Source organism: Corvus hawaiiensis, chromosome 17, assembly GCF_020740725.1.
Source record: "Corvus hawaiiensis isolate bCorHaw1 chromosome 17, bCorHaw1.pri.cur, whole genome shotgun sequence".
Classification (NCBI taxonomy): Eukaryota; Metazoa; Chordata; class Aves; order Passeriformes; family Corvidae; genus Corvus; species Corvus hawaiiensis.
The window spans coordinates 1,771,000-1,794,425 of record NC_063229.1 but is presented as its reverse complement, the minus strand read 5'-3'; the positions used below and the strand labels follow the sequence as shown (position 1 = coordinate 1,794,425).

General features: G+C 56.4%; 1 protein-coding gene across 13 annotated transcripts in view; it reads right to left on the bottom strand.

Annotated features, from left to right (window-relative positions):
* CHD6 (chromodomain helicase DNA binding protein 6) overlaps nucleotides 1–23,426 on the bottom strand; it is a 92,621-nt gene that overhangs the window by 27,874 nt on the left and 41,321 nt on the right. For 10 of the 13 annotated variants that reach the window (XM_048322241.1, XM_048322242.1, XM_048322235.1 and 7 more), the window contains 17 exons: nucleotides 18,406–18,899; nucleotides 14,760–14,898; nucleotides 14,076–14,225; nucleotides 11,405–11,470; nucleotides 10,889–10,947; nucleotides 10,428–10,545; nucleotides 9,197–9,283; nucleotides 8,826–8,975; nucleotides 8,414–8,535; nucleotides 6,420–6,663; nucleotides 5,811–5,987; nucleotides 4,058–4,201; nucleotides 3,032–3,287; nucleotides 2,365–2,575; nucleotides 1,663–1,858; nucleotides 982–1,146; nucleotides 411–590 (listed from right to left, as the gene is read on the bottom strand). In XM_048322241.1, coding sequence (XP_048178198.1) covers nucleotides 411–590; nucleotides 982–1,146; nucleotides 1,663–1,858; nucleotides 2,365–2,575; nucleotides 3,032–3,287; nucleotides 4,058–4,201; nucleotides 5,811–5,987; nucleotides 6,420–6,663; nucleotides 8,414–8,535; nucleotides 8,826–8,975; nucleotides 9,197–9,283; nucleotides 10,428–10,545; nucleotides 10,889–10,947; nucleotides 11,405–11,470; nucleotides 14,076–14,225; nucleotides 14,760–14,898; nucleotides 18,406–18,899 — 2,958 coding nt within the window. The remainder of the gene's footprint in view (nucleotides 1–410; nucleotides 591–981; nucleotides 1,147–1,662; nucleotides 1,859–2,364; nucleotides 2,576–3,031; nucleotides 3,288–4,057; nucleotides 4,202–5,810; nucleotides 5,988–6,419; nucleotides 6,664–8,413; nucleotides 8,536–8,825; nucleotides 8,976–9,196; nucleotides 9,284–10,427; nucleotides 10,546–10,888; nucleotides 10,948–11,404; nucleotides 11,471–14,075; nucleotides 14,226–14,759; nucleotides 14,899–18,405; nucleotides 18,900–23,426) is intronic. The other 3 variants (XM_048322232.1, XM_048322233.1, XM_048322243.1) reach the window with 1 other exon arrangement.

Sequence of the window (23,426 nt, the reverse complement as noted above, 5' to 3'; positions counted from 1 at the left end):
TGACGGGGACACAACAGCAGCTCTGCATCCATCCACACCTCCAGCCTGGGGACAGAGCAAGTCTGGACACTGCCCAGCACCTGGAGCACAGGCCCTGCTCTGCCTTCTCACCAGCCCGAGCCAGCTTCAGAGGGAGAGCTGAACCCTCCTAGGCAGCCTTCCATCACCCACCAGGCTGGTGGCCCCTCTTCAACGCTCTGCTGACCACCAGAGAGACAGGAGACCACACCAGCTCTGGTGCCCCAGCAAGGTCTCACTCCTGGGCACAGTGGGACAGCAGAGCTTGGCCTCCATGTGGACATGTCTCCACACACAGGCAGGAGGTTGGCCAACCACTACTGCCCTGCATGCTCCCATTCCTCCACCCGCCAAGGGAAATCTCCCTTCCCTCCCAGTGGAGCACAGCACACCTTTGCAAATGTGGAGCCCTTCCCTTCAGACTGGATCGTGATGGTCTGTGTCCTGCGCTGGAGGATCTGATCAATGTCTTCCTCACAGAACTTCGACCCCTCGTCCTCCTCATCCATGAGCGCGCCGTAGGCACCCTTCCGCAGCAGGTCCTCCACCTCCATCTTGGAGAGCTGCTGAACCTGCCCGAAGCACGGGGGCATCACCAACCTGGCCAGCAACCATGACCACTGCACAACAGAAGGCTCCTCCCTCTGCTCCAAGAGAAAGGGCCCCAAGCCAACCCAGACTTGCTTCTGCTAAAGCAAAGAGGTCACTTCAAAACTCCTCCTGAGGGACTGTCAGGAATTTCAGTCCATGCCACCCCAGACACAGCATCATGTGTCCCCTATCCCCATGGCAGTGCAGGAACAGCCTGGCAGTCCAAAGAGCAGCAGAGCGAATGTGTGGAACTGGGCTCTCCCTCCCCAAAGCCTGCCCAGTCCCTGCTCTGACCTGGCAGTGACTTGCAGGCGGAGGAGGAGAGCTTTCCTGCAGTGGCTCCTACCTGGCCCCCTCCAGCAGCCAACCTACCCCATTGGTGCTGCCCTTGCGGTTAATGTCCTGCAGCACGGCTTTATCCAGGCCCAGCTTCAGGCTGGCCTTGTCGAACATCTCCCGCTCGTAGGAGTTCCTGGTGATGAGGCGATAGACCTTCACTGCCTTGCTTTGCCCGATCCGGTGGCAACGAGCCTGAGCCTGTGAGTGCAGAGGGCACAGTGTCAGCACTGGAGCCCAGCAAGATGGGGACTGTGTGGCTTGTGGCACCAGCATCTACACTCACCCACCTCACCCACAGTCAGCTCCTACCCACCGCAGCACCCTCACTCCCTGCCTGTGGCTGACCTGGCAGGGCTCTGGCACAGCCTGCACAGCTGTGGAGCAGGAATGGGAGATCCCAGCACCCTCAGGCAAGGACACAGGGCTCAGGCTGGAGCCTTGGCTCTCTGCAGATGTGGCACACAACACTGCACCCACTCCAACACCAGGTATGGACACAGTGGTGCCTGCTCTGTGACCCATCTGTGCTTTCAGAGACACACTGTCATCTCCCCCATGTCTTGTTCCCTCTGCCCACATGCCCGCCAGCTCTCCTGGCACAGCACCTCGTGCCCAACACAGCTGGTGCTGCTGCCCTGTTCTCCCTGCCTGACACCGGTGATAGGAGCTGTGCCTCAGGACCTCCTGACAGCCTGGCTCTGCCCAGCCCATTACCTGCAGGTCATTCTGTGGGTTCCAGTCGGAATCGAAGATGATGCAGGTGTCGGCAGCGGTGAGGTTGATGCCCAGCCCGCCCGCCCGCGTGCACAGGAGAAACACAAAGCGATCCGAGTCGGGCTTGCAGAAGCGGTCAATGGCAGCCTGGCGCAGGTTGCCACGCACCCGCCCATCGATGCGCTCATAGGTGTACCTGCTCAAGAGGGGAAGAGGTCAGAGCAGCATCACAGCAGGGCCTAAAGAGGCTGTGGCTTTCAAATCACTTTCTGCTCCTTCCCCCAGGCTGTGTGGGCACACTGGCAGCCAGCATTTACTGGCAGGACCTGTGCCCAGGTGGAGGCCCAGGCCCCATCAGCCTGTGTGCACTGTGATTGTTCCCAAAAGTTGTGCCTCTTACGATGACAAGATCATCACAACCCCACACATGGTGCATGGATATGGGGCTCATGGGAACCAGGACCAAGGGAGGGACCTACTTCCACCTGGTCATTCTGAGGACTAGCCCTGGACTACACAGAATGAAGGGTCTGAGCTGCTTAGTTCTGGGGTCTCCACACCCACCAGCAATAGATGGTAACTTGGATCCATCAGTATGCGGGCATGGAATGGCCAAATTCCCACCCTGTGTTGTTGCCACTCTATGTACAGTGCATGGAGGTGCTGTGGAGGAGCCATGGTGAATGCTGGAGCTGTACTAACCGTCTCTGGATGAGATAGTCTTCCAGGATGTCAAGGCAGCGCACCATCTGTGAGAAGATGAGCACCTTGTGCCCACCAGCGATCAGCTTGGGAAGCAGCTTATCAATGAGCACCAGCTTCCCAGCTGCCTGGATCATCGCCTGCAGCTGGAAGTCTGGTGCCTCTGGGCAGTGTGTTTTACGGAAGTCTTCCAGGATCTTCTCCTCTGCCCCTGCCAGGTGAAAAGGGATGTGAGCTCTTGGTGAGCCTGGCAGTGCAGCTGCCCAGGGCAGCAGCAAGGGATCACACGAGCAACAGAACCCAAGCAGTCAGAGCTAGGGAGGCTGGCTAGAGACCTCCTGCAGACCCTCCACTCCTGTCACTAAACTTCTTCAGGGTTCACATCAGCTCTTGGCAGAACAAGTCAGGTTGGGACGTTGGGCCTGTGTCAGAACACCCCCAAACACAGTGAGCCCCAGGAGACCCTGAGGTGCCTATCAGCAAGCAGCCTCTGCAGGGGGCTGGGCTGCCTAGGAAGGCAACAGGGCAGATCATGCCACACCATCAGCAGATGGCATGAGGCCTGAGCTGGCTCCCCAGCTGGGCAAGTTCTGTTGAGAGTGAACAGAGTAAGTATTGCAGTGATACCTGTATGTCCCCCCACACCACTCCTGTGCACAGCCCTCACCATTGATGAGGTACGGGTGATTGCAGCACTTGCGCAGCTCCATCATGGTATTGATGAGGTTGGGCATATTGTGCTGGTTGGCACCCTTGGAGAGGAAGGAGAAATTCTTCTCCAGGATGGCCCGGTAGTATTTCTTTTGGATATTGGTCAGCTCCACCTCAATGATGGTCTCCTGTTTGGGTGCCAGATTCTTCTCTACATCGTCCTTCAGCCGTCGCAGCATCATGGGCTTCAGGATGGACTGCAGCTTCTTCACCTGCAGAGCAAGCGCAGACGTTCACTGCCCTCCCGGCATGGCAAGCACATGGGCACAGCAGATGGGTCTGCAAGACTAGAGCCTCCCCACACTGCAAACCCACTACAGGTGACTCTGGAGCAGCTGCTCAGCAGCCAGCCAGGACAACTTCAGGGGCTGGGGTCCTTGGGGCAGGCATGTCAGTGACCAGTCCTGGGCTGTGAACTCCACATGCCTCTGCTGCCAGCAGCCTTAGGTGTCTGATGCAGGAGGAGAGCTTAGAGTTTGGATGGTAGCTGAGATGGTGGTTGCTTCATGTGCTTGTGCCTGCTCCCACAGAATGACAATCTTTGTGCAATTCCCACATTCAAAAGGCAGTGGGATAGCCTAGGCAACTAAGCAGCTTCCCATGACCCACACTCAAGGAGAGCTTTGGAGGAAGGCTCTCCAGGGGAACCTGACAAGGGTGACTGACACATGGACTTACTGACCTCCCCTTTCCCCCTGCACTCTTGTTGCTCTCAGGGACAGAGCAGGTGGGAGAGGCAGGCGAGCTGTTCTACCCAGGCATGCAAGGGCAGCAGGGAGTCAGTTGGGAACAGACCACTGCCTTGGCAGGGGCAAGTCTCCTCTCCCCAGAGCAGCACTGGGGGCTCTGTCACAACTTTGCTTCTCCTGGCATGAGAAATCCTATCTACTTCCATGAAGCACATGTCTGAAAGCATGCCTGGTTTGGTCCCCAGGTGTCCCAGTGGCCTGTGCTAAGCCACCAGCATCACTCTGCCAGGTACCTGCTCCTCTGTCTTCAGGTCTCCAAACTCTTCCAGGAAAGCTGTCTCTGAGGGGAACTGCTGTGGCTCCAGAAAATTTAGGAGGCTGAAGAGCTCCTCCACCGAGTTCTGCAGAGGGGTCCCTGTCAGCAGCACCTTGTGTTCCTGGGAACACACAATAAACAAGTTGAGGGCTCAACCCCATTAGCTGGGTTGAAGGGGTCCCAAGAGCACAATGTTTCTTATCTTCCAGCCTCAGAAGAACTCTGGGTGGCCTGGGAACAAACATACTCCCTGAGAGACTTCCCTGGTGACAGCCCAGACTGAGCCACTGCCATACAACACCATCTTGTGGCTCTCAGGATGCTCCTGTGCACATGTTCCAGTCCAGCTCTGTGCAACAACAGCCAAATCCAAGATTTCACAATGCCCCCAGGCTTCAGTCCTGCCCTGGCACAAGACCTTCGGGAAGGGCTGTGCTGGTGCTGGATGGGGACACTGACAGAGCCCAAGCTTCCGTGCAGCTGGGGACAGGATGTCTGTCTTCAGGGCTCAGGGAGAACAAGAGGGAACATGGCCCACAGCCATGGTACACCGAGGGGCACCAGTGACCTGCTGCTAGGGCCAGTCTCAGCAGGGTGCTCCAAAATCATCAGGGGCAGGTATGGCTGTGCACTGGGAACAAGGGGGAGCTTTTCTTAGAGGTCCACCATGTAGGTACATGTGCAGTGAAAGGAGATGGGGTCCAGACAACCCCCAAGACTAGGGGATGTGAGGACCAGATGATCCCTCAAGGAGAATGCCCTCCCTCCCATGCCTGACAACATGGGCTCGAGCTTCAGGCACCATGAGGTGCTGGTCCTCGGTGTACCAGGTGCTCTGTCCCAGCACTGCCAGAGCCTTGGGCTCACTACTCAGGGTAATCCTCCTGCCCAGCCTAGTGCAGGAAATGTCCTCAGGAAATGACAGCTAGGAAAGAAGGGCAATTTTAAGGTGGAAGAGCCCCACAGGACTTGTACAAAGGAAGGTGACAGTCTAGAAGACGGACGAGTAGCAATCCTGCTTTGACTCAAGCTCACAATCCAGCAGGGACCCGCACAAGACACAAAATCAGCGGAAACAGCAGGGTCTTTTGGAACTTGTGGGAGTCAGAAGACTAACTATTTTTGGAGGCTTCGCCCAGCTACAGGTGAGTGTGATGGAAGCTGGGTACAGCTGCAATATTCAAAAGGCCTGATGGCCCTTGGTCCAGCTAACAGCAGCGCTGCTTTTCCCAGGGCTGGAAAAGAGCTGGACATCCAAATAATTTCTCAGAGCAGCTCACTGATCCCTTTGTTAACATGCACAGTCCTGCACCCCCATCCCTGGCATGGACTGGTCCCATGTTTGCACAGCAGTAAGAAACCAGCTCGAACACCACAGCCCTGCTCAATGTAGGGCATAAGGCACACCATGGCCAGGGGTGCTGTGCAGGGCTGGCCAGCAACTGTCCCCATGTGCTGCAGCAGCTTACACTGTGCTGCAAGGCTGGGCAGGGCTCTGGAAGGGAGCACTCCCAGGTGGGAAGGCACAGGGGGAGTTAATACTCCACTTTGGCAAAAAGAAGTTTGTGAGGGCTGCAGGGCACCAGCCCTGTCCATCTGGGGGCCCCCTGTATGGTTTTCCTCCAGCCTGGCACAGGGCCTGAGCCGCTGACAGTGGCATCTGACTGCTCAGCATGGCCATCTCCAGCCTGCCCTGCTCTACCAGGTGAACCCAGGCAGGACATGCTCACCAGGGCCATGAGCTTCAGCCCCTCCAAGAGCTTGCAGTTCCTGTTCTTCAGGCGATGTGCCTCGTCAATGACCACACAGCGCCACTGGATCTTCTTCAGCTCCGGGCAGTCAGCAAGGATCATCTCAAAGGTGGTGATAACCACCTGGAACTTGAAGATCCCAGGGAGAGGGTTACCCTAGGGAAACAGAAACCAGAGTTTGAGTCCTGCAGAGTGGCAGCACACTGTCGGATCTCCTATCTGACAGTATCAGTGTGAGCATCGGACTCTGAGCTGGAATTTACCCAGAATAATCTCTCTCAAGCACTGGGCAGGTCCTGCGAGCCTCCTTGATGGCCACAGGCTGTGTACCTCCAAACTAGACACTGCCCCAGGGCAGGCACGTAGGCCTGGACAAGAACCAGGGCTATGCTGCACCCTCCCCATTCTGCATGAGTTGTGCCTGTTCACTCATACACAGTGCAACCTGAGCCCATGCCAGCAAAAGGGGCTGAAAAGATCATCTTTCCCTCTCCAAATGAACCAGCTCCACAGGCAGCTCAGTGCTTCCCAAGTAAAGGAAGCCAGGGCTGGGGGACACATGCTGGGAGTGTTGTGTGCATCAATCACCTGTGTGTCCCTGTACACCATCTCGTACTGCTGGATCATCTGCCGGCTGATCTGGCTGCCGTGGTACACGATGGCATTCATCTCCGTCCAGGTACGGAACTCCCTCTCCCAGTTCGTGATGGTGGAGAGAGGTGCGATGATGAGGAAGGGGCCATGGATGCCCATCAGGAATATCTCTGAGAGGAAGGTGATTGACTGGATTGTCTTCCCCAACCCCATCTCGTCAGCCAGGATGCAGTTCTTCCTGCAGAGATGGACAGGGTCGGGTCAATGTGGCTCTTTGGGGCAGAAATCACTGTCACCAACTCTTTGATGGGATGTCAAGCACAGCACCTCTGCCCACACTTCTCTGACCCTGAAGCATGGAGCTTGGGGGGACTTTCCTATAGTGGCCCAAATCTGTCTGGGTGTTGGGGTTTTAGGAGTTCTCCTTTTGTTTTTCTTTCTCTTAAGGAGCTTTCCCCCATATGTGTTGCTAGGAGACAATAAAGACTGGCTACTTAAGAGAGACAAAAGAAGTTGTCACCGCTCAGGGGAGGGGTGCAGCTGGCTACTCCCTTTAGCTGAGGTTTCTCATGGAGGGCAGAGATACCGAGAGCTTTAGACTGGGAAAACGAGGTGGCATGCAGCCCCCAGCTCTTGTGCTCTCGGCATTTGGAGGGGAGAGAGGCTGCGGTGGCTGTGGGGAGAATTCGTCACCACTGCAGGATTCCGTCTCCTGCTGCCTTTCTTCTACCGTGAGTGCAGCTCTGTTCGTAAGAGCGGCCGTTGCACTGGAACCTTATTAACAGTCTACCTTCACTAAAAGAGGGACTCTTCAGCATCTGCTCGGGTGCCTCAGGTGAGAAACCCCGGGATCCCGAGCCTGCCTTTCCCTGCCCTGCTCGGAGCCGGGCCGCTGCTGCGCCACCCCCCCCCTTCTTTGCCACTGCTCTGAGTCTTCCCTACACTGTAGCTCTGCACATCCTGCCTGCCAAGACATCCTGAGGTTCCTGTTACAGCCGTGGATTTGATACATCTTGTCGACCACCCAGGGTTTTTGCTCATTGCTGCCGTTCCAGCTTGCTGCTCCCGACTGGTCCGGCTGGGGCACCCGAGGGGCCCGGCTGCCCCTGGGGCTTTGCCAAGGAAGCCCCTTTTCCATCCCTCCCGCCGGCCCGGCCGCCATCACCGCGTGCAGAGGCGGCCGAGCTGGCGCCACAGCGCCCCCTGCAGGCGCGGGGGAATCCCCGCAGCCGCCCTGCCCGGCCGGGAGCCACCAGCGCCCCTGGCGGCCGCGAGCGGAGCTGCACCGAGGGGAAAGGGCCTGCGGCCGGGAGAGGCCGGCCCTGGGCTCTGCTGCTGCTCGTTGGTGCTGCCGGCGCTGCTGTTTGTGTGCCTTGGCACCCACACACACACCAGCAAAGAGCTGCTACTCCTTCTCCCGTAGCTCTGCCTGAAAGCCCCTTCATTTCAAAGTGATCATAATTTGGAGGGAAGGGGGTCACATTTTCCATTCCAAGGGAGGCTCCTGCCTTCCTTAGCAGACGTCTTTGAAACCAGGACACTGGGTAAGCCAGCCAACTTCTTGTAAGACCATGGATTCAAAATCAGCATGAAAGGTGCTGTTCTTCAGGTACACGTGAGCCAGGAAAAGATGCATGTGATGGCCTGCTGTAGCTGAGAACATGCATATTCTCACCTGCCTGCCACACAATGGGTAACCAACAGCCTGGCCAATACCAAAAAAATAGGTGTATCTTAGAACCATAGCTAAGCCCTACTATCTCCAAGACTCATCAGCCTTTACCAGGGAGAAACATTCCTAAAGACTCAGTTGCAAAGCTAAAGCAAACGTATTGTTTCTGGCAGCTGCCTGCCAGCTCTAGCACTTGAAGGACTCAGTGGCTGCTCTGTCAGACCCCTGTATGTCTGCTCTGCTCCCCAGCTTTGCTGTTCCCATGACGACATACACAAGGCCTGCTGCCAGAAGGACTGCTCCAGCCCCTCCTCACCTGTTATACCAGTTAAAGAGCAGCCAGTTCATTCCCTCCAGCTGATACTCCCGCAGTTGGTTGCTGTTCTTGTACTCCCGGGACTTCTCCAGTTTCTGCCAGGACTCGGATGCTGGGCGCTCCTAGGAGGGGACAGCAGGAGCAAGGTCCATGGGAGATGCTAATGCCCAGTGAGGCCAGATCCCAGTGCTGCTAGGGCTGCACAACAGGACAACACTTCAAAGCAGTCACTGACAGCTGAGTCATAACAAGGTCTTGGCCTCTGCAACCCACCCTCAGACCTTGACAAATGACCCACCCAAGAGGGGAGGATACACTGCAGCACCAGGGACAAGGTCAGCACCGCTGGACTGTGGCAAGACGCAGCCAGTCCCTGTGCCCAGGGCAGCGAGCTGCCAGCCGGGTACGTTACCTCAGGGTACGTTACCATGTGCTTGATTTCTGGAGGGATTTGGAGGGCTTCAAACTCTTTAATCTTCCCTGGGTCAACATCCTCCTCCAGCTCCCAGGTGCTCTCCTCATATGGCAGTGAGCACCACTTCACCAGGTAGTGAGTCACCTCCTACAGCACAGAGAGAGAGACAGGCTCAGAGACAGGGAGGGTCAGCAGCCCTTCACCCACCCTGTGCCAAGGGTCCTCGGGGACAAGGAAAGCTGTGCAAGGGAAGGCTGGGAAGGCTCAGGGTGCTCAGAGATCACCCACAATGTACACCATGGGGCCAGGCCTCCTGCCAAGTCTCCCTCCTTCCCTCCATGGGGCAAGGGAGAGATGCAGCCTCTCACCTCCCCAGTGTCAGGGTCCTTTGTGTGAGCCACCTCCAGAATTCGATCTACCTCCACATAGTCCGGGTTGAACAAATCTTCATCAGGCTGTGATGGCAAACAGTAAAGCAGGAGGTAAGTTCAAGGTGATTCCATGGTTAAACAGATGGCCAAAGTAAACAGCTGCGGGGCATCTGTCCCCAGGATGCTGCTAGCTGTGTGCAACACACCAAGTGCCCTGGACACAGGTACAGACATCTGTCTCTGGGCAGGGAGGATGCAGGAGCCCCGCAGAAGGCAAAGCTCTTTCTTTAGAGCAGTCACATGCTCCGTGCTGCCCTTGCTGGGAGGCAGCAATGACCTCTCCAGCCTATCCGGCCCCAAAGTACAAGTCCTAAGTTGTCTGCTCCAGCTGATGTGCAGCATCCAGAGCTGTGACCACCACAGTGCACAGCACCCAATGAACCCCACAGCTGCAAGGGGTGACACCTTGGTCTCTGTTTCTGCTTCCTTCTTGCCTCACCTAGCATAGTCCTTGGAGAGACATGGCCTAGGGCTTGGTAAGGAGAAAAACCAGGCTTCTATGCTCACAACTCCCCAAGCCCTAGTTAGCTACAGGAAAAGAGCATGTGCTCCTTGCTGAACTGTCAGTGGTACAGAGTGTTCCAACACATGCTTTTTTTTTGCATCCTGAGAAAGACCCCAAACAGACTTGTGAGTGAGAAATTTGACACACACCCCCAGCTTTCCAGCTACAATGGAGAAATTTTCATAGCCTACTGACCTGATTTGCACTTGTAAGGGGCAGTTTGAGGAAATCCAACAACTATCTCTGGAGCAGCAAGACAAATTATAGAACACCTTTCATACTAAGCAAGATTAATCTGCTTATAGAGCAGAGCAGGCAGGAGCTGCCCTAAGCCCAGATATTTATAGTTCCGTCTCTCCCATAGTATCTCTGCTCCACCACAGAAGCACTTCCAGCCCTGTATGCTGCCCTCCCTCCCACCAAGCAACTCCTCCAGAGCTGGCAGTGCCCAGCAAGTCACATTTGTCACCCTGCTCATAATTCCACCAGTGACACTACAGGTGTCCAGGGCACAGTCATGGACCCTCAGCTCCAGCCCTGGTGTCTTTGGCTCTGGAAATGGACTGGCCTCGGCAGCAAGGTTTCAGGGGCGGCTCCTGGCCTGCTTAGCCATGGCACTGGGCTCAGGGTGAGGCACCACTGCTCACTGTGCTCCACTCTCACCTCTGTAAAAATATGTTTCATCTGAGCCTGCTTGTTCCGGAAGCGCTTTATCTTCTGCGAGATCCTGGGGTCCTTCTCCAGCTCCTCCAGCGTTGCCCATTTACAGTGGAGGTAAGAGCTGCAGGAGGAAAAAAAATCAACAACATGTGACCAAGAGGACTTTGGTCCCAAACCCATCTGCCACACGGAGCAGCATGGATCTCCCAACGATCCAGAGAACACCCAGCCCATGACTACGCCACCCCAAACTGGGAAAAGCCATGGCCCAGGACCAGGCCAAGACCAAGCACTGAAGCTGCAGCAGCTACCCTGCTTCCCACCACCACAGCTGGCTCAGCAGGACAGGGGCAGGAAAACAGGGATGCTGGGGCTGCAGCTAGAAATGGGATGGAGGTGGGAGCACACAGTCCTTGCTCCTGCATGCACAGGGCCCACAGAAAAAAGCATAACACTGCACATACAAGTTCCTGTACTTGACGTAGAACTCCTCTGTCTCAAATGCCAGGCCTCCAGGATGAGCCTGAAAGCAAAGGAAGGAGAGTTAGTGAGAGTCAGAGGCTGTGCAGAAGCTGGGGGGGGCATGCTCAGCCATCCCCTGCCTGACCACAGGCTCCAGGGACTAAGCCCCAGGGATGGTGAGGACAGCCAGGCACTTGTTGTGCCGTTGCCCCGGAGATGCAGTAGCCCCGGGGAACATGATGTGAGACCACTTGAGCACGGGGAACTCCAACACCTTCTAGTGGGCATCAGCCCAGGCCTGACTCCTCTCCAGGGGCTTTCTGGCGCCCAGGACAGGAGAGGCACCACGCTGATCCACAGCTCAGCAAGGTGCTAGTCTGGGCATACCCCAGCATCCCACCACAGGAGCAAGAGCACCAAATGGTGCTACATCTCATGTCCCTGCTGTACAGGGCAGCCAGGTCCCACCTCTTCTCTGCTCAGGGACTTCCAGCCCCACTGACATCTTTGCCACTCACCTCCTTCTGCACCATCCTGGAGGCAAGGATCTTCTCAATGATATTGGCATCATCCTCGGGAGGCTCCTGGGGACAGGAAAAGAGAGCTTTGTTTTTCCGGCTCATCACATGTCCCTGGCACTCTCCCATCACAGAATGGCTGCTTGCTCCTCTCCCAGTCCCCCAGCTGGGCAGACAGAGTCAGCACTGGGAGCTGGGAGAGCTGTGCTTGGGGAGCTCTTGCTGGGTGAGAGGGTGTAGGTGTTGCCAGCCCAGCTACACTCACCCTCTGCCTGTCCTCTTCATGTCAGCCAGGCCACAGCACTGTGGGGTTTGCTGTGTGGGTCCTTCCAGCTACACCAGGGCAGCCAGAGAGGGTAGAAAGTCTCCCAGTAAAGAGCAGGGAACTTGGGCACTTCTGCCCATGGACTCAAGGAAGGAAATATGCCAAAATGTGCACATTCCTGCTCCCAGGCACTCTCCATGCCACATCCTGGTCATGCCTTGGCATTTATACAGCCCCATAGTGCTGTATGGCCCCAAGGGCCTCAGGAGAGCAGGCAGGATGCCACCCCCACACTGTCATCTGCCCATGGCCACAGGCAACAGCACCTCACCCCACCATTCTCCATGCAGCTCTTCCTGGCAGGCTCGAAGTGCTGCCTCCTTCCCTCTGCAGGCTTCCACTCGGTCCCCAGAGAATCACCCATAGATACCCTCTGCTGGCACCCAGGGGCTCCCAGCACAGCCCCTCCTGCTGAGCACAGGCTTTGCTGGAGGTGGCCCTAACGCTGCCCTGCTGCCAGCTCAGGGAAGGTGAAGGATCTCCTGGCTGCAGCTGTGCCAGGACCAGCCCCACCGAATGCCAAGGGACAAGAGAGACAGGCTTGTGCCTGTCTGTGCTACAGAGGAGACACACACACGAAGATTCAGGGGAGATGATGGACACCGAAAATGTGGAGCCTGCTTGAGCTGGGAGATAGTACAGCAGAAGGAGGAGCAAAGTGCAGAGCAGAAAGGAGAAGGACTGTTCATTCCCTTGAGATGGAGGCAGAGTCTGGACCAAGGCAAAGCAGCCCTGAGGAGCTGCTTTGCAGACTAGAAAGTCTCTCAGAGAAAGGCATGGGGCAGGCGGGGGAAGGACAGACAGACAGGGCATCCCACACCACTCTTCTGAAAGTGTCTGGGAAAGCCAAGGATTCCTGCCCTATTTGGGGAACTCTGCCCGACACCAGGTTAAGACGGCTGAAGGGAGCATGCAGAAGTGCTCCTGCCACAGCCACTGTACAGCACCTGCTCCCCCATGCCCAGGCATCCACCCTGGCACTGCTGGGCTCTGCCTGACCCTCCCACAGAGGGTTTGTGTGAACATGGCCATCGCGACAGTCCAGTGCCCTGGCGCTGGGAGCTCCCACGCTGATCCACAGCCCTTACACAGGCTTCCACTGACCTGGGGCTCATTGCTGGCTGCCTGAAGGTTGCTGGAAGAGCCCTGCACTGCCCCAAAGAGCTGTTTAGAACCGTGGCCAGGAGGCAGGGGGAAAGCGGCAAGTCCAGGTCGTAGGGAGAGCATCCCTGAGGTCGCAGCACTCACATCCTGCCCTGCCTATCAGTTCTGGTCCTGGAAGCAGCCACGGGCAGGCCCAGCTGGGCAGGCTGGCCAGGCCTCAGAGCAGCCACCCAGCCTGGCTGCTGTTGGACATCACACTTAATGACCCATCTGGAGCAGGACAAACTGAGATGGAAGTTTAGGACTGAGAGGAGAACAGGCTGGCAGCATGGACACATGCCAACGGCAGCTCATACCTGCTGCTTTGAAAATCTCACTTGGAGAGATGACTGCCAGGAGCCCAGCTGGGACATGGCCTCAGGCAGAGCTGAAGCAGCACTAGCAGCATGTCCTGAGGGTGTGTGGCAGCCCCAGGCCAGGCATGGATCATCAGGTCAGGGCTTATCAACAGAGCTGACTAATACCCTCCAAAGCCTTGGGAAGAGGGGACTAGAGGGTTACAGAAACACCATGAAAACAACTAGTGACCATTATTAATATGTGGCAGCTTTGTCAGTGACCAGAGAGATGGAATGAGTTGCAGGATCCAACACACAGTCATAGGCAGGCAGGAAGGAGCAGCCAGCACCCACCAGGAGCCAGCACTGAACCAGTGGGCAGAGGCAGCAGGACAGCAAGGCCCAAACCACAGTGGCATCGGCTGGTCCTTGCCATGCTGCCCAGATCCCGGCCATGCTGCCCAGCAGACCAACTCAGCTGGCAAGGGTCAGGCTGGCATCGCTACGTTCTGAGGCATTGACAGAGAGCAGCAATGTGGGCAGAAAATGATGACCTGGCACCTACAAAGCCCTCAGCTGGCAGGGACAAAATGATAGCGTAATCATGAACAGGAGATACAGAGACCAAAGCCAAAGGTGGGCATGGCAGTGGTTAAGACACGTCCAGCTGCGTGACACATTCCAAAGGCCTTAGTCTCCAAGCAGGAGGGGGACAGTTGGACCAGCACACCTCTTGTCCATCTCACAGTTCCTGAAAATCCAGCCTGAACCCTCCCAGACAGGCACTCTCTCACCCCATCCTTGAGCTGGGACCCACCACTTCCTCAAGCCTCAGCACTGACATTTTGGGACACCCTGCAAGAGGCAGATCCCCCGCACCTCCCAGTCCCACACCCAGCACTACCTCTGCCTGCCACGCCAGAGTAGAGGCGGAGAGCGCGGAGGTTCGCCCAGCTCCCAGCACGGCAATTGTCTCGCCGTCATCATCCACAACCTTGAAATCCAAGTCCTCGTTGTACTTCCTCCTCTTCACCTGCCGTCCAGAGCGTCGTTTCTGTATACAGGATGAGAAAAGGCAGCGCCGGGAGGCACGGGCAGACCAACTACCTCCTCCTTGCTTGAGTGGCAGAGAGAAAGCCCCAGAGCTGCCAGGATTCCTTCCAGGCCACACCCTGCCCCAGCAGGTTGGGAGTGGTGGGAAGACCAAGCACTCCTTGAGGTGCTGAGGTCTCCATCCTGACCCACAGAGCCCTGTCAGTCCCCAAAATGTGAGGCAGAGGAGCCCTGTAGAGATGCAGGGAATGAAGCCCCCCAGGCTGCGGGGCCAACGTGCCCCCCTGCGCTGTGCCAGGAAAAGGAGCTGCCCAAAGCTGTGGTGGAGAGGGAGACTCAAGGCTGTGAGATACGCAGGGCCCAGGGCAGCAGTGTGCACCCAACCCTGGGCCAACAGCTGACTTCAGGCTGATAGAAGCTGGCCATACTGCTGAACATGCTCTCTGATTCCTGTGCCCAGGGGCCCTGTTGTGGTCCCACTGAGAAGCAGCCAGGATTTCACCCACCAGCAGGCAGCTGAGGGCTTTGGACATACCTGGCTGTCAGCTGACTCTGCAGACTCCTCTGGGCTCTGTACAGATGGGCTCAGGAGATCCTGATCCAAATCCAAACTGTTCACTGGTATCTCATTTTTCCTCTTCCCTTTCTTCTTCTTCTCCACGGGGGTGTCTTTGCTGCCAAGGCAGACTGACAGTTAGATCATGTCCTGTCAGGGGAGAGGCAGCAGGCACCCACACAGAGCACTGCTCCCACTAGATCACCCAGAGGCAGCTCAAGGCTCCTGGGACCTCCCCCAGCACTGGGGATCCCCAGTCAGTGATGCTCATTAAGCACACCAAGTGTTTCTCCATCCAGTTCCAGAACACTGGGATGAAAGGATCCACCTGCCCTGCCTGGTGTGGAGGCTGGGGGCTATCACCAGCCAGGGGAACAGCCCCACAGGGGCATTAGGAGCTGGGGTTCAGCTCACGGGGTCTAGTACAGGCACAAAGAGGATCTCCCCACCACCAAACCCAGTAGGCCAGGGCAGCAAGGTGCCTGCTCTGATCACAGCACTCCCAAACGCATCCTGTGCTGATCAAAGTCAGAAATAAAGTTCAGCAGCTCCAGAGGCAACCCGTGTCCTGGCACCCTGGAAACAAACCTTCTAGCCCAGTCTGAGGAGCACTGGCCACACATGCTGGCCACCTCTTGCATGTGCCACAGAGCCCTGCCAGTAAACCTTTACACCAAGCACAAGCTGCTCCAGCTCATGATTCATGGTTCCTGAGCCACAGCAGTGAGCCCCCTCCCAAGGCAGCTGAGCAGACTGGAGCGAGCCTCCAGCTGGAGGGAGTTAAGCCCTGTGATTGCCATGGACACAGGAGGATGGAGATCCAACTCCCCAGGCCCATCACAGCAGCCACTGCCAATTCCAAGGGCCCACTGGGAAGCTCTGTCCCACCGGGAAACTGTCCTCCATGCTCAGGTCACGGAGGGGACTTGGGCTCTACTCCCTTGAATCCCACCACCTTCCTGAAAAACATGGAAAGACAAGCCCAGTCCCACGGCATATTCTCAGGGTAAGGGCTACCTGCACCCCTGTGGCACCACCACAACCTGCCTGCACAAGGAAACGAGACCGGGAAGCACCACGGTAAAAAAACAACTGCTCCCAGCATGCCAGTCCATCCTTATCCTCTGCAAAGAACACTGTTAAGGGAATGGCTCCAAAGAGCTGGTGCTTGTCCCAGCGCTGAGCAATGCCGCCTTCCTTACTTCCAGCCCCACCATCCATCCCCTCCACATCCCAGATCTGTACAGTGGCAGAGGAACCAATAGTTTCAAAGCCACGTCAAGGTTTTAGCTCCATTTATTGAGAAAAATCTCTGCTTGCCTGTGACTAGCAAAAAATAAAGGTAAAAATCTGTTGTTCAGGTCAGAAATGCCCTGGCCATGCATATATGCCTCAATTAAGAGGCCCTGAAAATGCTCTGCAAGCAGTGCTTCCACCGAGCAGTAACTCCCAAGACATTGATTGGTAAGTCACAATTAACTGCTTCATTCATGAGTCAGTCGTTGACTATGATTAGAAATAATTTAGAAGAAATTATGCCACCATTATCTGCCACTTAGAGGACTCCCAGCAATCATTCCATCCACACAGAGTATAAACTAACTAAAGCCTGCTGCTTGCCTCTCCCCTCCCTGTGCTGCCAGGGGCCCCCAGGCACCTCCCCAGCTCCACGTGGCCAGAGGGCACAGGGGGACACACAGCCCTGCTCCCTGCAGAGCTTCCACCCTGACACCCATGGCTGTCCCTCACACAGCAGGGTTTGCTGGTGGCTGACCCAGAGCCCAAATCAAGTCTAAGAAAAGGCTCAAAGAGGGGCTGCAGAGGCAGGGAAATTGTAAGGAGGACTCATGGGCTGGACTTTCCAAGCAGTGGAACTGGAACTAGGTCCTCCTGGAAGGTGCAGATGAATGGGAGGAAGCACCACAGGCTCAGGCTATACTGGGACAGAGCATCAGGAGTGCACAGAGCTTTGTGGAACTCCCGGACTCCCACACACAGTTTCTTCTGGTTGCATGATGTGTTACAGAGTTATATTACATTGTTTGGTTTGCATGAAGTGGCCTCCTCACCAGGGCTCTGGTGGCACCCAGCACAGCAAGCTGGCTGCCCTTCAGCCCCGCCGGTATGCCCAGATCCTGCTGTGCCCAAGTAGGAGAGCCAGTGTTTCCAGATCTGCAGCTGGGGTCACCCTGCCACAAGCCCCATCTCTGGCAGGGTGACATGCCCACCAGCTACTCACAACCGGTTGCACAGTCATGGGCTGCCCTGTATGGAATAGACAGCATCCTGTGAAGGCACTGCTGGCAGCCAAAGGACCTACAAGAGTCATGAATGGCTCCAGGAGCACAAGCCTCCACGGCCTGCTCTTCCCCTGGGTTCCCCTGCAGGGGCAGATCTGTGAACTGCCTGTATGGCAGGTCCTTACTGGTGGAGAAGTGTCATTAGGAAAATCTGAGAGCTGCATCCCTCATCCCAGGACCCTCCTGGGGGCCCAATGCTGCATTCACATGGGCTTCATCCTTCCCTTCCTTGCCTGCAGCCCCTCTCCTTCCCTCTCCACCTCCATCCCTCTGCAGCCCTCCTTGGGGCCTGGAGGAGCCCTTCCCTCACCCTCCCAGCACTGTCCGCTTGATCCACCCATGCCCATCTCTCTGGCTCACCAGCCCATGACAGACATCTGCAGAGCCCCAGGCTCAAGGAAGAGCACAAGTGACAGCACTGCATGGCTCAGGGATCCGCTGGGGACACGGCTCCTGCTGAGCAACCCACACCTCCTCTTGTCCACAACCAGCCCACACCAATGGCACTAAAGGCCACCCCAGTAGTGGCTCCACAGCCGTGGCCTCTCCAGGATCCAGCTGGCAGCGAGCTCTGAAGGAGTCGGGCTGTGGAAGACTAAATGGCATTGGTGCTCTTGAGACCTGCTCTGCTCTCTGGACACATTCTCCATTAAAAAGAAATCAGAGCTTCTGGCCAACCAGCCTGTTAATTAAAAGGCTCAGGAATTACCAGAGGTGGCGGCACTGGCCTGTGCAGTGCAAGGGAGTCCTCAGGCCTCCCCCCACTGCTGGCCTTGACTGCCAGCACAGCTCACAGCTGCCAGGAGGGACAAGTCTCCCTGGAGAGGGAGAGGGGATGGGATGCGCTTCGCCATGCTCCCAAACCCGAGCCAAGGGGAGGCAGGCTGCTGGCCCCTGGGTATGCACAGCCCCTCATTTCCACACAGTCCAGGGCAGGTTCTTCTCACTCACGTACCCTCTGCCTGGGCCCCAAATCAGATATGACAGAGCACCTCTGCCACAGAGCACCTCACTGTCCTGGTGGGACACCCCCCTAAAGTCCCTTTTGCCCCAGGACACTTGGCACAAAGGCCAGACCAAGAAGAGGCCAAGACTCTCCAGTCCTCTTATGGATCTGGAGTCTTGCAGAGCCTCATACCCAAAAGGGCACCCACCTGTCCCATCTCTGCATGGCCAGAGAGCTCATCCTGGCATCCCAAGCAGCACATCCAGCCTTCAGACCAAGTGTCCTGCACACCCAGTGCTGTTCTCTTCCAGCTGCAGCTCCTGCAAGCCCACAGCCCTGTCCACAGCAAGCCCACAGCCCTGTCCACACCACCACCCACCTGCTCTTCTTGGGTCTTGATCTGGGGGCTGGCTCAGAGCCACTCTTCTTGTCTTTAGGCTCCTTTGGGGCTTTGGGTTCCCGAGGTTTCCGGGGCTTCTTAGCCACCTCCCTCTGCTTGGGCTCCTTCGGCTTCTTGGACTCCTTCACCTTTTTAGGCTCTTTTGGTTCTTTAGGCTCTCTCCTCCTCTTTGGTTTCACCTCCACAGCTGCTTTATCTCCCTCTTCCTGCTCTGCCAGATCCTTTTTCTTCCGTTTCTTCTTCACCCCCGTGCCCCCACTGTCCTGCATCCCGTTCTGGGTGCTTGTCCGCTTCTGGGGAGCCCCGTTGGGCTCTTCCTTTGGGCACTGGCACTGGCCACCTGTGTTTGTGGCTGTCACTGTCACCTGGTGGGGCACCTTGTCCTGCTCTTCACTGCTGGCAAAGGTATCCTGTGTCTTGCACTCCCAGGCAGACGACATTGAGGAGAGGCTCAGTGCTTTTAAGCTTGGCGGCTGTGGAGAGAATGCAAGGTGACAGGTGAAGCAAATGCCACAGTTGTAAACAGCAGGTGCCCGGGGGGAACCACAGCCCCACGAGGCTCCAATCACCCAGTGCAGCATGGCAGCATCCCTCAGCATTCAGGGGCTATGGCTAATGGCCACCACAAGCAGATGCAGCTCAACAGGGAGGACCCCCCCTTCTTCTGCCCAACAGAGGCTGACAGACAGAGGCCTTTCAGCTCCCCCCTAGCCCATGCAGGTCCCAAGCAGGGGTGGCTGGCCCCAGTGTGCCCCAAACACTGTTCTGCCTTCGATCCAACACTCCAGACTCCACTTGGCTAAGACAAAAGCAACCTGTGCATCCAGACCCTTCTTGCCAGTTGCCCAGAGCCAGCGATTGTCCCAGTAGGGTAAGGAGAGGGAATTAGAGATGCCTTGCAGCCTACAGAAACAAAAAGTGCGCTCCCAGGTCCATCTGGGGCAGAGCTCGAGGCAGAAGAAAAGGGTTAGACCAGCACTGCCCACAGGAACTGCTGGGTGCAAGGGCTCCCTCCAGGCCAGGAGAGAAGAGCTCAGTACTTCCTTTGTTTCCTGTGAACTTTCCAGCACTGAACATTGAAAGGAATTGAGCTGCCTCCTGAGCATGCTTGGCTGCAGCAGGCATGACCAGACAGCAGCACTCAAGGGCCCAGCTCTCCTCAAGCAGCAGCCAGAGTGCATGTGGTGAGGGCCCAGGCTCAATGTGCAGCAACCTTGGCTCTGGAAGAGCAGCCCAGGCTGACAGGGCTGGCAGGGGACAGCCCTAGGAAGGGAGCTGTGGGTGACAATTCTCAATGGGAACCAGAAACATCCCTTGAAACAGCTGCCAGAGCGAGAGAGAGCAAGGGATGCACAAAGGAGCAGGCAGAAGCACAGTTGTGTGCAGCAAGGATGGGGAAAGGAACATGTCGGGTTCCATTTCAGCTCTCTACCAGTCAGTGCCCATCCCCAGCACCCCAGCTCCTCCTCACGCATGGCTCAGCCATGACCAGAGGGAAGCAGTGGCCATCGCTGGCCTCGCTCATCACTGTGGGGCTGGTAGGGCAGCACCAGACCAAGCCCAGCAGCATGACTGGGGCTGGAAACTGGGCACTGGTGCCTATGCCATGAAACAAGATATGGGCCCATCCCACCAGCCTGGAGGTGTCACCTTCTCGTAGGGAATCTGTGGGGCAGCTGGTGAGTGGCCCAGAAGTGCTGGGCAGCACCTCCTGTGCCTGTGGGGACAGGGGCAGTGTTTGCCTCGCCACCCCACACCCACAGTTGCCCCAGGCCAGGGGTGCTGCTTCCTTCACAAGCCCCTTCCCTGGTGCTGAGGCGGAGGTGCCAGTGCCTCTGGCAGCAACACCCTGGCCCTGCAGAGCCTCGGCACCATCCACTTCCTCGAGACACCTCAGAGCTGTGGGAGCGAATGCAAATCTTTGCATCTTACAGGCTGAGGGCTGGAGCCCATCCAGGGTTGTCTAGGCACAGGGTGCTCCATAACACTCGGACTTCTGATTTGGATTATATGGAAGCATTAAATGAAACGGACTGCAAGGGGAAAGGCCCCTGATGACCCTGCAGCCACCCATGAGTCGGGCTGCAGGCTTGGCTGGCATCGGTCAAGCAGGCTGCACCAGCACCCCTGCCCACCAGCGGCCGCTTCCAGCCCTGGCCCCTGCTGCCATCTGCACCAGCAGCCTGGGATGGGGGAGCAGCCATCCTGCCACATGGACCAGCCATCACAAGGCACCTAAGGAATTAAAGGGAACCTATTCAGGACAAGGAGAAAATCCGCACTGTTGATGCTGCTTCTGAGACCACTGGCTGTGCAACAGCATCAGTCCCAGCCTTTGCATTCCTCAGCTCTCACAAGATGGGGATCAGCTGTAACAATTTAGGATCATAGAATGGCCTGGGTTGGAAGGGACCTTACACATTATCTACTTCCAACCCCCTACCGTGTACAGGGACAACTTTCACTAGACCAGGTTGCTCAGAGCCCCGTCCAACCTTGACTTGAACATCCCCAGGGATGGGGTAGTCACAGTTTCTCTGGAAAACCCCTTCCAGTGCCTCACCACCCTCACAGCAAAGAATTTCCTCTTAATATCTAATCTTATATATATCTATATATATCTGTATTTGCTCCTAATACCTAATCTAAACCTCCTCTCTTTCAGTTTGAATCAATTCCTCCTTGTCCTGTCACCATATGCTCTTGTAAAAAGTCCCTCTCCATCTTTCTTGTAAGTCCCCTTTAGATAGTACCCCTGATAAGGACAGTAGAACAGAACAGCATTTTACTCACTTGATAAGGATAGTAGAACAGAAAAACATTTACTCTTATCAAGGACAGTAGAACACAACAGTACAGCCTTGCAGAAATAGATAAAGGATGTAACTTAGGCAAACAGAAGTCAAGCAAAACACAAGCAGGATGCCAGCTCAGTTCTGCAAGGGTGACAAAGCAGAAGTTATGCAAAACAACGATATTGTGCTTATTCAAAAGCGGGGCTCGAGGAACAGCCACCTGAAATGGACACCAGACGTTGAAGATGGACCCCAAAGAACCATATAAGGACTTCTGACAAGGGGTGTGACTGTGTAAAATAAAGCCAAGGAAGTGGGGATAGCTAATGAATATGTAATCAGTGGTTGTGATAAAATCCCTGTTCACCCAACACTCTTCACACTTGAATGGAAGAAGGATCCCCCCGAGTGACCAGCCTGCTACAGTAAAGAATGCCTGCTTCTGATACTCAAAACTGTGTTACAAAGTTTCTATACGGCCGATTTCAGTAGCATTTCTTTTGGTAAGCCCCCTTTAGGAACTGGAAGGCTGCAGTTATGTCACCTCTAAGCCTCCTCTTTTCCAGGCTGAACAAACCCGATTCTCTCAGCCTTTCCTCATAAGAGAGGTGCTCCATCCCCCTGATCAACTTGGTGGCCTCCTCTGGACTGGCTCCAACAGGTCCATGTCTGTCTGGTGCTGAGGACTCCAGAGCTGGATGCAGCACTGCAGGTGGGGCCTCACCTGAGGGGAGTAGAGGGGCAGAATCCCCTCCCTTGACCTGCTGTCCACACTTCTTTTGATGCAGCCAGGACATGGTTGGTTTCTGGGTGCCAGCGCACACGGCCGGGTGTGTGCAGCCTCTCATCCACCAGCACCCCCAAAATCCTTTTCAGCAGGGCTGCTCTCGATCTGTTCCTGCCCCAGTGGGGATCGATACAAGGATTGATAACCTGATCCACACTTCCTTAAAGATCAGCTCTGTTCCACTCCCTTGTCCCAGAGGGCAGTCTCCCAAGGAATCCCACTGACTATCTCCCTGAAAGGCTGGAAGTCTGCTTTCCGAACACTCAGTGTCAGCACCGCGGCCTGCGATCCCTGGGAGCATCAGGTGTCACAGCCTGGCATGTCCCAGGAGCAGTGCTGGTCCCAGTCAGCAGCGATTGCCTCCAACTGGAGCAACCAGAAGCCTCTGGTGCAGGCCCTGCCATGAAAGGGCCAACAAATGCCGGCCTGTGGGACCGAGGCACACAGCCAGGGCTTGCACAGGCAGCACAGGGACAGAGAGGCAAGGAGACCAGGCTGCTTCCCACCAAATGCTGCCAGCCCAGAAACTATACTCCCAAAGCTGCTTGGTTTGTCTTGAGGGGAAAATGCTTCATGTTATGCTCCTGAAGCCCACAGCAAGCTCTGACCATGCATGTAGGACTGTGCTGCCAAGTACAGTCTGCAGTGAGAGCCTGGCGCACTGCCATGAGCCAGGGAATGGGTTTTTTCTACTACCCCTTGATGAGGTTCAGTTTATCCTGGCTTCTTATCAACAGGAAAAGCCTAAGAAAGCAGTGCCAGCTTGTGCTCCTGCATGGCTCCAAAGCACCCTCGCTGCCTTGCCTGCGGCAGCCCGGCTGGTTCCTCGTGGCAGGCAGGAGCTCGCTGTCCCCGTGCAGCTGCTGCCGGAACATCGGCCGCTGCCCCTGCGCACAACAGAAATCGCCTCTGCTTCCAAAGGGTGAGAGGCTGAAGGGCCAGTCTCACACTGCTGGGGACACAGCACTCACTGCAGGGAGCTCTGCTGCAGCAGCAACCTCGGCCTGAGTGGCCTGAGACACAGGTATCCATGAGCCAACAGGCTGCCCACAGCTGTGACTGGGCTACTGGCCACTGTGCAGCAATGGCCAGCACCGACATACCACCACACTCAGACCCCCTTCCCAGGGGAGGAACATGCGTAGCTGCAGGAGCCTAAAGCTGGCAAATTGTAGCCCTGGGACATGCTGCAGCTGGGCAAGGCAGGCTGCTCTGGGCTGGTCCGGACCAGCCGGGGGCTGCTCTAAGCAATGCTCTGACCCTGAGGGGGCAGGAGTGGGGCAGGGCACGCAGCATCTCTGTACCCCGTCTGCCCAGGCTGGTCCAGAGACAGGCTGCACCCACACCACGATGAACCCACCTGTCACCCTGGGTGCCAAAGCACCTGGGGACATTCAGTGCTACAAACTCATAAGGTG